Raw genomic sequence first — 18,848 nt, 5'->3', positions numbered from 1 at the left:
GACTTTAATGTTAAAAAATAATGGACACTTAGTGTCCGTCATGAAACCGTTATTTTAATGGACACAAAAGTCCTGCATGTAAGATTTATTTTTGTCCGTGAAAAAAAAAAAATGGACATGTGACAGATTGGGAGTATAACGGACACTAATGTATGACTTACCAGCCAATCCCCCTGATTCCTTTTGGTTGGTGCAATCATACCGTGTAGTAGTGACATAGAAACATAAATATTGATGGTAGTAAAAGACCACATAATCCATCTAGTTAGTAATTTGCTATCATTTGCTAACATAACATAATGGTATCAGAATAAACCATAGTAGGCATAATACACAGAATAAGTCATGTATTTATTGTAGAGGTTTACTATGTTGATAAACATGCACATACGGTGTATAATACAGTAGACTTATATTTACAGCAATCAAATAATTTCTTAAAATGAGAAATAAGTTAAAATGTCCCCTATTGGACAAAGGGTTTCTAAGCAAACAGGAAGAGAAGCTGAACTATGTGATATATAGATTTAAATGATATGGAACAAGATTTTGGATTAAAAAGCAAAGTAAATCCAACAGGACTCCTGTGAGAAACAGTGAGTATCCCGATTGTCCTGCTCACTTTGAATGAGCGTAGATTTCTCTCAGAAATTTGTTGCCAAACCAGATAACCCTATATATCACAGAGCTCAGCTTCTCTCCTCTATTATATAACCCTATATATCACAGAGCTCAGCTTCTCTCCTCTATTATATAACCCTATAAATCACAGAACTCAGCTTCTCTCCACTGTCATATAACCCCATATATAACAGAGCTAAGCTTCTCTCCTCTATTATATAACCCTATATATCACACAGCTCAGCTTCTCTCCTCTATCATATAACCCTATATATCACAGAGCTCAGCTTCTCTCCTCTATTATATAACCCCATATATCACAGAGCTCAGCTTCTCTCCTCTATCATATAACCCTATATATCACAGAGCTCAGCTTCTCTCCTCTATTATATAACCCCATATATCACAGAGCTCAGCTTCTCTCCTCTATCATATAACCCCATATATCACAGAGCTCAGCTTCTCTCCTTCTATCATATAACCCTATAAATCATGGAACTCAGCTTCTCTTCTCTATCATATAACCCTATAAATCATGGAACTCAGCTTCTCTTCTCTATCATATAACCCTATATATCACAGAGCTCAGCTTCTCTCCTCTATCATATAACCCTATATATCACAGAGCTCAGCTTCTCTCCTCTATCATATTACGTTATATATCACAGAGCTCAGCTTCTCTCCTCTGTCATATAACCTAGATATCACACAGCTCAGCTTCTCTCCTCTATCGTATAACCCTATATATCACACAGCTCAGCTTCTCTCCTCTATCCTATAACCTAGATATCACACAGCTCAGCTTCTCTCCTCTATCCTATAACCTATATATCACAGAGCTCAGCTTCTCTCCTCTATCATATAACCCTATATATCACAGAGCTCAGCTTCTCTCCTCTATCATATAACCTATATATCACAGAGCTCAGCTTCTCTCCTCTATCATATAACCCTATATATCACAGAGCTCAGCTTCTCTCCTCTATCATATAACCTATATATCACAGAGCTCAGCTTCTCTCCTCTATCATATAACCCTATATATCACAGAGCTCAGCTTCTCTCGTCTATCCTATAACCTATATATCACAGAGCTCAGCTTCTCTCCTCTATCATACAACCCTATATATCACAGAGCTCAGCTTCTCTCCTCTATCATACAACCCTATATATCACAGAGCTCAGCTTCTCTCCTATATCATATAACCCTATGTATCACAGAGCTCAGCTTCTCTACTCTATCATATAACCCTGTGTATCACACAGATCAGCTTCTCTCCCTCTTTTATATAACCCTATACATGACAGAACTCAGCTTCTAATTATAAACATTGTCTTTCTGCTTATTTTGGATTTTGTAAAACCTTGTAAAAATTTTAGCTGTGCAAAGGCTTTTTCCCAATAAAATTAATATGGAAGGAAAACGCACACATAAAATACTGCTAAAACGTCCATATTTTTAGCTGCGATTTGCTATGTGGGGCCTTAGTCTAAAGATTCACTTTAAGCTGAAGCTTTATAAAAACCATTTGAAAAAGGAAAAATTAGACATGTTCCCTGGTTCTCTTATTTTCTTCTAATACGATGACTATAATTTACAATATTTCACATAGCAGGTGAATAATCTGTTACATTATATCCATGAGAAGATCAGTTTATTGAAAAAATTTCCATTTTTGAAAAGGATCGGTTCGGTTGCAGGGTGCAAGGTGGAGATGCAATTTTTTCCCAGTCAGACACTTTTTATATACAGCACTGAACACAATTCCATCCTACAAAAAATACATAATATAGATAAGGAAAGTAGAATATATATATATTCTATAGATGGCATGTATATCAAATATCAATACAGGACTCTGTTCGTATTTACATCAGAGTCTCCATTGGAAATTCCATCACAAGTATAGTACAGAGTACACCATCATAACAATGTACTCCAAAAGACAGCCCTACGAACCCCAATGTAAGTCAATGAGGATTCATGTTTAAATTTTTTTTTTTATACATATTTCAGCCACAGCCATAAGTTGAGACTGTGAATAACATACATACCTCCTGAAAGTCCCACTTCTCCACAGGTAGTACATGTGAGCCTTCCAATCTCCTATTGCATTGTACCGTTTTTATTGATCCAGAGATCGCCCGCAGACACAGCTCTTTAAAGTTATTGTGTACAATTTCTTTCCTTTTGGTATACTCAAAATACTATAATCGGAACAAAGACTAATATTAGACAGTAAATGAGAAAAAATACTGGTAACGCTAGGTTCACACCTGCGTTCAGCTGTCCGTTCTGTGGTTTCCGTCTTCTGCATGCCAGAAGACGGAAACCACAGAACAGGTCCGGCCGTGAGCAGCGGTGAGCATTTTATGCTCTCCGCCGCGAAACCGTTTTTTTTAATCCGGACACAGAGTACTGAATGTCCGACTCTGTGTCCGGATTATAAAACCCGGTTTTGCGGCGGAGAGCATAAAACGCTCACCGCCGCTCTCGGCTGGACAGCTTTCTCACCCATTCAAATGAATGGGTGAGAAAGTCTCCTGCAGGTTTCCGTCTCCTGCTCTGTTTTATGCAGGTAACGGAAACCTGAAGTACGGAGTGTCGGGCGCAGATGTGAACGAGCCCTTACTACTTATAATAGGTACATTTTCTGAGTAAATATATATTGACGTGTAATTCTCCCTAGATGTTGGTAACAACCCACCCAATCCATCAGTAATCAGTAATTAGAAAGCAATCCTGCCCCTAATATGAAAATTATGTGAAAAATGTGAAAAATAATATCAGCTGGTTCAACCGATGGTCTATTACATTACTAAGGTGCCACCCAAGAGACAACTCATGATGGGTAAAATCAGTGAGCTGTCTCAAGACCTTTGCAAGCTTATTGTTATAAAAGATATGGATGTCATTGGTTACAGAAGAATTCACCAAAGACTTAAAGGGATCCTATCATTGGATACCTTTTTTTCTGACTAACACGTAGGAATAGCCTTAAGAAAGGCTATTCTTCTCCTACCTTTAGATGTTTTCTCCTCGCCGCCATTCAGTAGAAATCTGGCTTTCCTTCGCTATGCAAATGAGTTCTCTCGCAGCTCTGGGGGCGGTCCCCAGCACTCAAACAGCACTGGGGGCGTCCCCAATGCTGCGAGAGAACTCTCCAGCGCTGTCTCCATCTTCTTCTGGAACACCCTCCCTGCGATGTCTTCTTCCATCCTGGGTTTCAATCTTCTAAGCATGTGCAGTCGGCTCTGCCATCGGGCCTTGGGCAGTGCTGACTGCGCATGCCCGCGGTCACAAGAAAATGGCCGCTTACACAGTAATTTGTGTAAGTGGCCATTTTCTTGTGACCGGTTACACAGTAAGCTGTTGTAAGCGGCTATTTTCTTGTGGCCGTGGGCATGCGCAGTCGGCTCTGCCCGAGGCCCGATGGAAGAGTCGACTGCGCATGCCTAGAAGAGTGAAAAACAGGACGGAAGAAGACACAGGGAGAGGGCGTTCCAGAACAAGATGGAGGCAGCGCTGGAGAGTTGTCTCACAGCATTGGGGATGCCCCCAGTGCTATTTGAGCACTGGGGGCATCCCCCCACTGCTGAGGACCGCCCCCAGTGCTGCGAGAGAACTAATTTGCATACCGAAGAAAACCTGGATTTCTACTGAACGACTACGAGTTGAAGACATCTAAAGGTAGGAAAAGAATAGCCTTTCTTAAGGCTTATCCTACGTGTTAGTCAGAAAAAAAAGGGTATCCAATGAGAGGATCCCTTTAAGGTGCCAGTGAGCAATATTGGAGCCATAATCCAGAATTTGAATGAACATAATTTCACCATAAACCGGTCTCGACCAGGAGCTCCCCACAAGATTTCAGACGGAGGACTGAAAAGAAAGAGCCAAAGACAACCTCAGGAGAGCTAAAGAAAGACCTGGATTCAACAGCTACAATTATTTCAAAGAAAACAATAAGTAATGCCCTCAACCTTCATGACCTACATACAGACTCACCATGCAAGACACCATTGCTGAACAAAAAACATGTTCAAGTGTGTTCAACCTCTTCCCACCAGAGACATTTTTCGATTTTCGTTTTTTAATTTTTGACTCTCCCTCCACCCCCTTCCAAAAGCCAATAACTTTTTTATTTTTCCACTCTCAGAGCCATATGAGGTCTTAATGTTTGTGGGACAAATTTTTCTTCATGATGCTACCATTAATTATTTTGTACAACGTACTGGGAAGCTGGAAAAAATTCAGAATGGGGTGGATTTGAAGAAAAAGTGGAAAGCAAAACAGTGAAAAAATGGCGGTTTGGCAATTTTGATTTCTTTCCTGTTACGGCATGTACTGTTCGGGAAAAATATTTTTATAGATTCATAGAGCGGGCGTTTTCACACACAGGGTTAGCTAATATATAGGTGTTTCACAGTATTTAAGTACTTTTATATGTGTTCTTGGGAAAGGGGGGGTAATTTGAACTTTTAATACGCTTTTTTTTTTTTTTTTTTTTTTTTTTACTTTTAGGTTTTTGGGGGTTTTTTGCATTCATTAGGCACCCTAGGGGTTTTGAACCCCAGGAACTCTAATGAAATGCATTACAATGCTACTGCCGCCGGTAAAATGGCGCCTCAGTAAGCTTTTTACCGAGGCACCAGAGGGGTTAATGCCCCTGATCGGTTTGTGCGCTGATTATGGGCATTAGCTCCAGATTTCTGAAGTATAAAACAGCAGGCACCCGGCGGCTATGGCAGTCGCCCGACTCCCAAGCAGCCGCCATCTTTAAACACTCTAGTACGGTGGATGTCTGGAAAGAGTTAAAGTTTGTTCAACAACATTCAGACAAGTTTGTGAAATACTGGGGAAACATAGTCTGGTCAGATGAGACCAAAATTTAACGCTTTTGATGCCATAATACATGTTTGGAGGTCAAAAGGCAGTGCTGTGGAGGTGGGAACATCATGGTGTGGGGCTGTTTTTTAGCATACGGCACTGGCAAACTTCATACAGCTGAAGGAGGAATGAATGGACAAATGTACAGAGACATTCTTGATAAATATCTGCTGCCAACTACCAGGATGATGAAGATGAAACAGGGGTGGACATTTCAGCAAGACGATGATTCCAAACACACAGCCAAGAAAGAAAGAAAAGAAAGCTGCTAAAATGGCCGACCTGATCCCCCTGAGCTGAAACCAATAAAAAATCTATGGAAGGAACTAAAGTTCAGAGCACATATTAGGAGCCCACCGAACCTTCATGTGAAGAGTGTTTATGTGGACAAATGGGCCAAAATCGCACCTGACAATGACCACCACTAGTGTCTCCATACGGGAGTCTTAAAGCTTCATCATCAACAAAGGCTTTTATATGAATTATTAAGTAGATGTCAGTTAGCGTGTTCATTACTGTTCCCTGTGTTATTTCTCATTATTACACATAATTTATGGACATCTATGGTTTGAGTTCTTTGCCAGTGTGGAATAGATGGGTAGTTACCGACACCTGGCAAGAATTTCAATAGCACCTTCAGAAATAGTAAAGAAATAAGAAGAGGAAAAAACTCTTTGTGGTTTGCACAATGTGGTTGCAGGGAGTGCGACTGCGACCGGGCCTGGAAAGATACAGGGCCCGTGGACAGCTGGTGATGGCCGGGGCCAGTGGCGTAACTAGGAATGGCGGGGCCCCGTGGCGAACTTTTGACATGGGGCCCCCCCGACACCGAAGATCTCGACCGAGTCCCTCCTACGCATTCCTGCGCGCTCTATTATGTCCCATAGTGGCCCCTGCACACAGTATTATGTCCCTTAGTGGCCCCTGCACACAGTATTATGTCCCTTAGTGGCCCCTGCACACAGTATTATACCCAATAGTGGCCCCCTGCACACAGTATTATGTCCCTTAGTGGCCCCTGCACACAGTATTATACCCAATAGTGGCCCCCTGCACACAGTATTATGTCCCTTAGTGGCCCCTACAGGACTAAATACTGTCACCGCTGACCGCTATACCAGGACAAATTGTGGATAAAAAAAAATCTGGTCCTGTGCATTACAATTTAGTAACTTCATGTGCCTCATATTAATAACAGTTAACCCTATCATGTCCCTCACATTAAGCCTTGTGTACCTCACATAAGAGTTACTGATATGTGAGAGACATGGAGGTAATAATAAAGTATCTTCATTACTATTACCCCCAAATGTCTCACATATCAGTAACTCTTATGGTGAGGCAAACAGGGGTTAATGTGAGGGAGATGATGGGGTTAACTGCTATTACTATGAGGCACATGGAGTTACTAAAACACAAGTAATCCCCCCAAATGCCTGATAGTAATAAGTATAGTAACCCCAGTACGTACCTGTGTATCTTCAGTTTCATTTTCCTGGAGCAGCTTCTTCCTCTTCTCTTCTGTGCAGGACGGCAGGGATAAGCCCCGCCTCCTCCTCTCATTGGTGGGCAGAGGACAGCAGAGAAAGGGAGGGGGGAGAGAGGGGGAGCGTCCTGCAGCGCTGACAGGAGCCAGACCTGCAGCTCCTGTGTCTCAGCCGTTGCTGCAGCTTCGGGGCCCCCTGTTGGTGGAAAGTATTCCACCAACAGGGGGCCCCGATCATTATACTCGGGGGTCCGAAAAGACCTCCGAGCATAATGACAGCAGCAGTAGCAGCTGTCACCGGGCCCCTGATGTCCCGGGCCCTGTGGCAGCTGCTACCGCTGCTATGGTGGTAGTTACGCCACTGGCCGGGGCCCAGTACCACTATGACAGTGGTCAGGGAAGGCCTGGTTCCTCGACCACTATACATATTGTAAATGAAAAGGAGCCCCGGCATGTCACATACGTATGAGGCTTCTGAGAAAATGGATGGACATATCTTAAGGCTATGCATACCTTAATAGGAATAGTTAAAGTGTGCAAGTACTGGAACCGCCCAACTAAAGTCTAGGAACAATATAACAATAATATCTAGAAACAAAAATAATATTGGCCCACTGTTCATCTAAATTTCAGAAAGAAAAGTGAAAGTGAACCTGTCAACAATTCACAGTATGCTGCTCTTGGCAAGGGTAGCAGCACACAACCATGCCCACATGGTGCAGAAACCATGATAAATCAGCCCCTTAGTGTATAAGTTAAGTGTATTCATTTGGGTTGGATTTTGCCTCCAACGGTGGAGGAGAGCAATGGAGAGCATAGAAAAGTGGGGGAAATGCTCATGAATACAACAGACTCATATGCTTGTGTACAGAGTTTTCTTTGATGGCTCCTCTATGCTAAATGGTACAATATTTTATATCCTCTTTTTGGCTGATAGGAGAATGAACCTTTCCTTATACTATGCTGTCCTCTTTAAACAGATGACTTCACGAACAGATGTGAAGGTAAGTGATATATTGTAATAGTGCTGTATTATCTCACCTGCTTCCTTAAGTATGTGTTACAATCTTCCAGTTTCAATGTTTGGCCCCCAAATTTAGACATCTGTTTATCAGTCAAACACTTTTTCGCACCAAAATTATATATCTGTAGAAAGGTAATGAAACATCATAAAATTACAAAACAGTAGTCACAGTAATAGTGCTATACCACCTAGAATAGTGTGTGTCATATGTTAAATTGGAGCGTAATTGCTTTCATATGTCATCAAGATTGCTGTTCCGGATATAATAAAAATGGAGTAATCACTAGTTAGATGCGTTATGCCATGGAAATTATTCTCTATCCATAAGACAGGGTATAAATTGCTGATCACTGGGGGTTCGATCACTGAGAAACCCCACTCATCCCAAAGATGGGGGGGACTGTTTACCCCAGTTGTGATGGTAGCAGCGGTTGTCCATGTGATGTTATTGCCTGTACAGGTTCATAGGCGGCCTAGAACAACTATGCAAGTAGTTTCATAACTATGAAATATGAATAGTGGTTTAGTTCTTGGAAAAAGCTAATTTCTTCTTCTATTTTTCCCAGGAACTCACCAAATAATGATACAATAGCCATTGGGTGCTTTTTCTGCCAAAAACATGAGTAAAATTTGCCTAGTTTCAGGTGATTATGGCTATGTTAGGGTATATTCACATTAGAGGACCCAATTGCAAATTATGTGAAAAGTCACAGATGAAAATGTGGCAAAATGATGGTCATCATACCAAAAAACTCAACTAACCCCATTATAGTCAATGAGATCCATGTGGATTTGCCTGCATCGGAATAAGGCAGATCCATCCCTGTTGGAGTTTGGTATTTGTGTTCCTATTACGGAAGCAAAAAAATTACAAAATCCCAAGGGCGATGTCAACATAACCTAAGGTATGTTTATCTTGTTGAGATCAGCATGTATGTCGTAGGGTGGTAATTTTGGAAAAACATCATTGTAGTTTTTGACAAAGTTTTTTTTTTTTTCGAGCTAAGGCAGAAGTGGATTCAAAGAGAATTGGAAATAGTAAAGGGGTTCAGCTTTTCTGGATCCTTATTCCCTATTTACAGAACAGGGGATACGTGTCCAATCACTGCTATGGGGCTGTAATCTCCTGCAAAGCCCACAGCCCTATAGTAGTAAATGGAGCACTGGATATCCAAGCACACTGGTACTCCATTCACAGAATCAGAACATTGGGTCCCCCATCTTCCTAATGACTGGGGGACCTAGCAATCAGGGCCATCACTTTTCCTCTGCAAAACCCATTTAAGGAATAAATTCTCCTAATTATTGGATCCATGTTTTGGATTTGGTTAAAAAAAACAATCATAAAAAATTGCAGTGGAAATTTCATTTTCCTAGAAGCCCAGTGTGTGAAACCAGTTGTAATAAAGTCTTTTGAGATCTTCAAGTAAATATATGTAACACTCAGGAGGGCCAGGGCTGGTATCACAGGTAGTATATCAGATGTGGCCGGCTTTCAGGGGGTCCCTGGGTCCCAAATGTGCACGAAATCTCCTTTTTGATGTCCCCGACTACCCACCCCCACTCTGATATCTGACAATGACAACAGACCACCAGGCTTCGGGGGTAGCCGTTGCTCTTTTTACTAGCAGGACAAAGTAATATAAATGTACATATGGAGTAATTCTTCACATACAATACAGCAATCTTTGTAGGTAGTGTCCAGTTAGCAAGTGATGGAGACAGAATGCTTTGGATAGATTAATTAGTAGTTGCTTGGGTAGTTAAACTTGTATATACTTGTAAAGATGGCCTGTATCCAGGGGGTTAGACCTCAACAAACTGGGTACACGTATGTAGAAGAGGAACAAGAATGTGCCAGCAGCGGGAGACCCTCAATTTCTGCCAGACTAGCTATGGGCTTCTTAAATATGGATTTGTCCCAAAGACTTACTTGAATAGAGAGATACGTGTGAGGTCCCAGATGTATGGATATGCAGGTCCGTAAGCTTTTAGTGATTGCAGGCTTGGAACTTCAGAGGAAAACACTCTCTGAGGAGAATCTTGAGTACAGAGGAAAAGACATCTCTGTTGGAAGTGATCTGAGAGTTGGCTGCCATTTTCAGCTCTCCATGTGCTGTGTCTGCTGTCTTCACACAAAGGACCCAGACAAAAGGTCTCCAACCCCCCTAGAGGGGGCTGTAACTCAACTCCTCCTCCAGGCCAATCAAGGGAGCTTGATTGGTCCTGAAGGTCACCTGATTATAATGGACACACCTTCACACTGACAACTCAAATTACAATGGAAAAGTATAGGCAGGTGTAGTTCACAAAAACATCCACAAGATGGCACATTAATAGACCCCCCTGTGTGCAGGCTCTGGTAAAATAGAAATGAAGGGGGAGGAAACGCTTTAACTTATATGCAAATGTCCATACCATCTCGGTTTGCAAGGACTATTAAAGGGAATGGGACGAACAGTACCGGGACATTACATATACATATATGTAATCCTACTTACATGTCCATATAACGTTGACTGTGTATCTGGTACATGTGCATCTGGAAATACATTTTGAAGATACCATGAAAAACTCTTGCACTGATGTTTTTGGCGAAAAAGGAATCTCTTAGACAAATCTCCGTAAGAATTCTGCAATAGTTAAAAAAAATCATTGTTAGTAATGAACCTTCTTGTTATGTTTGCAGGTTTCCACCCAAAAATCAAAAAATGTAAATTAGTACATAAAAAGTTACAGCAGAGCTGGTTATACTTCTATATATTAGTACATACAGTTAGAGCAGAGCCAGTTATACTTCTATATATTAGTATATACAGTTACAGCAGAGTTGGTTATACTTCTATATATTAGTATATATACAGTTAGAGCAGAGCTGGTTATACTTCTATATATTAGTATATATCCAGTTACAGCAGAGCTGGTTATACTTCTATATATTAGTATATATACAGTTACAGCAGAGCTGGTTATACTTCTATATATTAGTATATACAGTTAGAGCAGAGCTGGTTATACTTCTATATACTAGTATATATTGTTAGAGCAGAACTGGTTATACTTCTATATATTAGTATATACAGTTACAGCAGAGCTGGTTATACTTCTATATATTAGTATATACAGTTACAGCAGAGCTGGTTATACTTCTATATATTAGTATATACAGTTAGAGCAGAGCTGGTTATACTTCTATATATTAGTATATACAGTTAGAGCAGAGCTGGTTATACTTCTATATATTAGTATATACAGTTAGAGCAGAGCTGGTTATACTTCTATATATTAGTATATACAGTTAGAGCAGAGCTGGTTATACTTCTATATATTAGTATATACAGTTAGAGCAGAGCTGGTTATACTTCTATATATTAGTGTAGTGTTGGCCAAAAGTATTGACTGTTATTGAGTATTGAGTATAAGCTGAGGGGGGGAAATGCAGCAGCTACTGGAAAATTTTAAAAATTAAAATGGTTGGAGTTTTTGGGTGCAGTAGATGCTGGGTGCTGGGAAAGGGGCAGGGGTGAACCTGCCCCTTTCGCTGCCCGAGGCGAACGACAGAAGCCCCCCCCTCCCCGGAGGGGGCGTGGCGGAGGGGCAGGGCTAAGCGAAGGGTGCGGGGCTAAGCGGCTTTCGCAGGAAGAGAGCAGGCACGGAGAGGACCTGCTCTCTGCCTGAGCATGAGGGGAGGCTGCTGGAGCAGCGCTGCTCCAGTGGCCTCCCCAATCCACTGCTGTATGTGTTTGTGTATGCCATGCCATCCAATGTGTATGTGTTTCACAGTCATTTTCTACTTTTGTATGTATTCTAGAGAAAGGAGGGATTTAGAACTTTTTTTTTATTTTATTTTCTTATCATATTCTTTAAGCTTCTTTTTTTCACTATTTTTTTGGGAGATTCTATACATTTATCCATTACTATTACAGCTGGTCATTTTTGCTTGACTCGAGTATAAGCCGAGGGGGGCTTTTTCAGCACAAAAACTATGCTGAAAAATTCGGCTTATACTCCAGTATATACGGCAGATACTGCTTTGTATTTCGATCTGCTTATAGAGACCCCACTGCCTGGGAATTGCTTCTTATATATGGTACCTCTCTAGCAAGCTTTGCTGCCGCTTTGTTCCTCCTGTAAAACAGCTCTTTATAGTCGTCCATCCACACTTCAGCTAGGCGGACCAGGTTCCAAGTAACTTCCTTATATTCTTTAGGAAATGTATATGGAATCCCATTATGAAATACATGACCAACAAAAGAACATGGCATGATCTCCACTTGCCCGCCGCACTGCCACACCTATCGATTAAAATATTATTTACAATAAAATATATGGAAAAATCATAATAGTCATTATAGCAAAGAGCGACTATAGAAAGTGTCTGATGTCACACATGTGTACAGGAGAGGGTAAAGGGGGCTTAAAGGGGTTGTACAGGATTAGAAAATGAAGATTAGGCTTTTCCAATAACACTGTTACATTTTTTCACAGGTTATGTGTAATATTTCAGCTCATTTCAATGGAGTCATATTGCAATACCAGACACAATCAATGAGAAGATGTGGCACTATTTTAAGATGCTGTACACACTGGGTTGGTAGCACCAAACTAAATTGATTCGTAACACATAAACTGGCACTCCTGGAACAAAAATGTACTAAAACATAACTTTTAATAGTCTGACTAAAAATAGGAACTCGTTCCCTTTAGACATACAATAAAAACCAAACAAAGGGTGGGGGTAGGGATAAACACTCACCCATGCTCCCACCCTAAATCACACATAGGTTATTAAATAGGAGGGGATGGTACGGGTTTCTTTAATTGGTCCTATGTTATTGCCACACTAGCGATCTCTAAACATTAGAACTCATAGAAAACCCTCACTCCATTACCCCACTGACACTCGGTTCTGCCCCACCCGAAACTACACTCCTAGCTTGTATTGATTTGGTCGGTCAGTATGAGGTGATACTAACATGGATAGTTTTTAACCCTGGTATTGTTTCTTGGGCTGTAACAATGTATCCCATCACACCTCATATACTAAGCCCCTGAGAGCTCTCTGATAAACCCCTACATTAGTAGGTGCTCTCTCTTTTGGGGAAAATTGCTAGTAGATTTCATGGGTAGGGAAGCCCCCTGGCACTACACACCACTAGGGGTTAACTAAATATAACAATATATAACAATGTATCCATCTCTACGCGTTTCGTTATGTACTCCTCAGGAGAGTAATATCAAGATAGTAAATAGAGCGTCAAAGAAAAATAATGAATTGCGGTTAAAACCACATTTCCTGCAGCCCTGATGGTGGGCTGCAGTATAGAAACGAGTCCGACGCTGGTAGCTGTTCTAGCCATGTTTAAATAGACCGAGATCTGGTCTCAGCTCCTCCTCCCTCAAGCCCGCCCATTGCAGCCCGACCAAACACAATGATTCTGGCCGGATGATGTCATGGTGGGCGTGACGGGGGAGGAGTACAGTTTCTAGCACGATCGCTGTTCACTCTCTCCAAGCGACCCACATAGTGAATCTCCGAACACGTAAGTATGATCTATGGTAAGTATCTCCACAGGTTTCGTTTCGGACCAGTAGATCTTGAGGCATATATGAGAAGATGACTTATATAGAAAAAGTGGCGAGATTGTATCCACCTTTCATAAGGTTAAGTGCAGCCACCCTCATAAAGCGAGCATAATACATAATCACTCGAGCATCCCTCAACTGGGAGGGGGGAGGGTGGAGGGGGGGGGGCTAGTAACATCCACCTCTCACCTCCAATCATTATACCGGGCCACTCCTACGGTATTAGCTGGCATCTACTATTCGTCACTCCTCATAATCGCCGATAAATCTACAGTCCATTGGTCTCAATTATTTAAAGACACGCTATAATTTGTGTCTATTGCTCCAATAGTTCGGGTAGCCGGTCTTACGGTTCACGCCTTTGGGAACGCGTATGCATATTGGCCCCTGCCAACCCGTATAGTCTCATTCGTAGTGTAAACAGCATCACAGCATACACTCTATCCAAACTATCATAAATGCCCCTACCATTGTTTTTGTGCATATATGCAAAACACAAAATAGAATGACCCGAGTGTCACCATTACTCATTCCTAGAATACATAGGCAGCCACGCAATAGTACACCCCTCATCGCTCAATAAGCCAACAGCACCTGGTATTCCCAGGCGGTCTCCCATCCAAGTACTAACCATGCCCGACCCTGCTTAGCTTCCGAGATCAGGCGTGTTCAGGGTGGTGCGGCCGTACGCAGAAGATGAGTTCAAGAGGAATGACTACAGATTTGCCTGCTTATATCGCATAAGTATAAAGAATTATAAAGAATAAACATGCATATGTATATCTCTCCTCCGTTGTCCTGTCATTATTTGGATGCATAGATGGCGACGCAGCAACATCGCAGTCATGCACCCCTCACCACTCAATAAGGATGAGTTCAGGAGGAATGACTACACCTATACCTGCTCATATCACATATATATAAGGAATAAACATGGTCATTATTTGGATACATAGATGGCGATGCAGCGACATGAATCTATCTACTCATGAGAATCGATTGAGAAGGAGTGGCTAGAGATGTCCACTCATATCACCTATGCATATCAAGTATATGTCCATCCTGCGTATTAATCTTCATCACTGATGGCTGTCGATGTCACCTTACAACATTCGTAAGGGCTACCCACAAAGGAGTGAAGAAGGGAGTATTTGTAGGGGAAAGGAGAGGGGAAAAAAAAAAAAAAAGGGGGAAAAAGGGGGGAGGGGTCTAGTACCCTCTCATTCTTATCAAAATTTGCCCCAATCCCTCAATTGTGTTGTATATCCACCTCTTATACCGACCCCTCACTATACTAACCCATATTAACCCCTTCTGGAGATACCTTCCCCTCTCCATTTTACAAAAATGGGAGGAATGATAAGTTGTCATTTAAGCCCTTGGGTCTAACACAGTTAAACCTAAAAATCCACTGCGCTTCTTTGCGCAAAATCATTTTGTCCCAGTCACCTCTTCTCTCATTTTTATGTATGCATTCCATTCCCTGAAATTTCAGGCAAAACACATCCCCTCCATGGAACTGACGAACATGGTTTGCCACAGGAGTATCAGTACCCCTCACTACATCTCCTACATGTTCGAGAATACGTCTTCGAAATTGTCTTTTGGTCTTTCCCACATAGTTTAGCTCACAAGAACACGAAATGACGTATACAACGCCCTCCGTATAGCAAGAGATAAACTGGTTTGTGGTGTATCTTTTGCCCGTGGCAAACGCTGTCACCTCACGACCCTTTTTAATATAGCCGCAGGCCCTACACGAGCCACACTTGTGTGTTCCTGGTGTCAATTCAGATGTTAACCATGTAGATTTTTTCTCTGGCTCTAGGTGGCTCTGCATAAGAATATCCCCTAGGTTCCTGCCCCGTCTATATGTCACTGATGCTGTAGGTGAAATCACCTTTTGAATATCAGGATCCTGAAGCAGTATTCCCCAATAGGTCCTCAGAATCTGCCGGACCTCCTGTGCATGTTTATCAAAGGTTCCTATGAGGCGGATGGTATTATCCTTCTCCTTACTAGGTTTTGGTGTAAGGAGGGAATCTCTCGGGGTATCTCTAGCATGTCTATAAGCTGTTTTCACGACCTGCCTTGGGTAACCCCTATCCATGAACCTCTTCATCAGCATCTTACTCTGTTGATCAAATTCTGTCATCTCAGAGTAGTTCCTCCTCACTCTGAGGAATTGCCCTTTGGGGATACCCTTTTACAGGGGCTGAGGATGGTGGCTATCATATCGCAATAGTGCGTTGGTTGCCGTTTCTTTCCTAAAGAGGGTAGTGGTCAATTCTCCCGTTTCAGATAACGTGATCTCAATATCGAGGAATGAAATCGTCTTTGGATGTATCATGGACGTAAACTTCAAATTAAGCTGGTTATTATTAAGATGGCACACAAATTCTTCAAAAGATTGGGTCGATCCTGACCAGATAATCATCACGTCATCTATATATCTTAGCCAGACAACAATGTGTTGACTCCATTGTTCATTGGTCTCCCCAAAAACTATATCCTCTTCCCACGCCCCAAGATAAAGATTTGCATAGGTCGGTGCGGCGGGGCACCCCATAGCGGTGCCCCGCCGCTGATGGAACACTCGACCATTGAACAAAAACACATTGTGGGTAAGGGTGAATTCAAGTAGTTTCAGGATAAACGCACTGTGTCTGTCATATTGAGTCCCCCGGGTCCCAAGGAAGCGCCCCACAGCCCTACACCCCAGATCATGGGGTATAGAACTGTAGAGCGCCTCCACATCCAGTGATGCAAGAGCCGCCCCAGATGGTATTTGGATGCCCTCCAAATGTCGGAGGACATCTATGGTGTCTCGGGCATACGACGGGAGCGCCAATACATAGGGACGCAAAATGATGTCAAGATAATTGCTAATCCCTTGCGTCAACCCGTCGATGCCCGAGACTATGGGGCGACCCTTGAGGGGGGTACACCCTTTATGCACTTTAGGTAAACAGTAGAATGTAGGGACCCGGGGATGACTTGGACACAAGAATTGTGATCAGTTGAGTGGTAAACTGTTTACCACTCAACTGATCACAATTCTTGACCAGGCGAAAGACGAGGGTCTTATTTCCCATCAAGAATATAGGTTCATGTGTCCAAGTCATCCCCGGGTCCCTACATTCTACTGTTTACCTAAAGTGCATAAAGGGTGTACCCCCCTCAAGGGTCGCCCCATAGTCTCGGGCATCGACGGGTTGACGCAAGGGATTAGCAATTATCTTGACATCATTTTGCGTCCCTATGTATTGGCGCTCCCGTCGTATGCCCGAGACACCATGGATGTCCTCCAACATTTGGAGGGCATCCAAATACCATCTGGGGCGGCCCTTGCATCACTGGATGTGGAGGCGCTCTACAGTTCTATACCCCATGATCTGGGGTGTAGGGCTGTGGGGCGCTTCCTTGGGACCCGGGGGACTCAATATGACAGACACAGTGCGTTTATCCTGAAACTACTTGAATTCACCCTTACCCACAATGTGTTTTTGTTCAATGGTCGAGTGTTCCATCAGCGGCGGGGCACCGCTATGGGGTGCCCCGCCGCACCGACCTATGCAAATCTTTATCTTGGGGCGTGGGAAGAGGATATAGTTTTTGGGGAGACCAATGAACAATGGAGTCAACACATTGTTGTCTGGCTAAGATATATAGATGACGTGATGATTATCTGGTCAGGATCGACCCAATCTTTTGAAGAATTTGTGTGCCATCTTAATAATAACCAGCTTAATTTGAAGTTTACGTCCATGATACATCCAAAGACGATTTCATTCCTCGATATTGAGATCACGTTATCTGAAACGGGAGAATTGACCACTACCCTCTTTAGGAAAGAAACGGCGACCAACGCACTATTGCGATATGATAGCCACCATCCTCAGCCCCTGAAAAAGGGTATCCCCAAAGGGCAATTCCTCAGAGTGAGGAGGAACTGCTCTGAGATGACAGAATTTGATCGACAGAGTAAGATGCTGATGAAGAGGTTCATGGATAGGGGTTACCCAAGGTAGGTCGTGGAAACAGCTTATAGACATGCTAGAGATACCCCGAGAGATTCCCTCCTTACACCAAAACCTAGTAAGGAGAAGGATAATACCATCCGCCTCATAGGAACCTTTGATAAACATGCACAGGAGGTCCGGCAGATTCTGAGGACCTATTGGGGAATACTGCTTCAGGATCCTGATATTCAAAAGGTGATTTCACCTACAGCATCAGTGACATATAGACGGGGCAGGAACCTAGGGGATATTCTTATGCAGAGCCACCTAGAGCCAGAGAAAAAATCTACATGGTTAACATCTGAATTGACACCAGGAACACACAAGTGTGGCTCGTGTAGGGCCTGCGGCTATATTAAAAAGGGTCGTGAGGTGACAGCGTTTGCCACGGGCAAAAGATACACCACAAACCAGTTTATCTCTTGCTATACGGAGGGCGTTGTATACGTCATTTCGTGTTCTTGTGAGCTAAACTATGTGGGAAAGACCAAAAGACAATTTCGAAGACGTATTCTCGAACATGTAGGAGATGTAGTGAGGGGTACTGATACTCCTGTGGCAAACCATGTTCGTCAGTTCCATGGAGGGGATGTGTTTTGCCTGAAATTTCAGGGAATGGAATGCATACATAAAAATGAGAGAAGAGGTGACTGGGACAAAATGATTTTGCGCAAAGAAGCGCAGTAGATTTTTAGGTTTAACTGTGTTAGACCCAAGGGCTTAAATGACAACTTATCATTCCTCCCATTTTTGTAAAATGGAGAGGGGAAGGTATCTCCAGAAGGGGTTAATATGGGTTAGTATAGTGAGGGGTCGGTATAAGAGGTGGATATACAACACAATTGAGGGATTGGGGCAAATTTTGATAAGAATGAGAGGGTACTAGACCCCTCCCCCCTTTTTCCCCCTTTTTTTTTTTTTTTCCCCTCTCCTTTCCCCTACAAATACTCCCTTCTTCACTCCTTTGTGGGTAGCCCTTACGAATGTTGTAAGGTGACATCGACAGCCATCAGTGATGAAGATTAATACGCAGGATGGACATATACTTGATATGCATAGGTGATATGAGTGGACATCTCTAGCCACTCCTTCTCAATCGATTCTCATGAGTAGATAGATTCATGTCGCTGCATCGCCATCTATGTATCCAAATAATGACCATGTTTATTCCTTATACATATGTGATATGAGCAGGTATAGGTGTAGTCATTCCTCCTGAAC

General features: G+C 42.5%; 1 protein-coding gene and 1 pseudogene across 1 annotated transcript in view; both read right to left on the bottom strand.

The window, feature by feature from the left end:
• Window positions 1-2,276: 2,276 nt before the first annotated feature.
• Window positions 2,277-18,848, bottom strand: part of LOC142217271 (polypeptide N-acetylgalactosaminyltransferase 3-like) — a 29,580-nt gene continuing 13,008 nt past the window's right edge. The window contains exons 7-10 of the mRNA XM_075285464.1: window positions 12,114-12,314; window positions 10,521-10,652; window positions 2,677-2,829; window positions 2,277-2,393 (exon numbers count right to left, since the gene is read on the bottom strand). Of these exons, the coding sequence (XP_075141565.1) occupies window positions 2,277-2,393; window positions 2,677-2,829; window positions 10,521-10,652; window positions 12,114-12,314 (603 nt within the window). The remainder of the gene's footprint in view (window positions 2,394-2,676; window positions 2,830-10,520; window positions 10,653-12,113; window positions 12,315-18,848) is intronic.
• Window positions 14,188-14,296, bottom strand: LOC142217743 (5S ribosomal RNA; annotated as a pseudogene).

Source organism: Leptodactylus fuscus, chromosome 8 (genome assembly GCF_031893055.1).
Source record: "Leptodactylus fuscus isolate aLepFus1 chromosome 8, aLepFus1.hap2, whole genome shotgun sequence".
In the NCBI taxonomy this organism is placed as follows: Eukaryota; Metazoa; Chordata; class Amphibia; order Anura; family Leptodactylidae; genus Leptodactylus; species Leptodactylus fuscus.
This window is presented reverse-complemented; position numbering and strand designations above follow the sequence as displayed.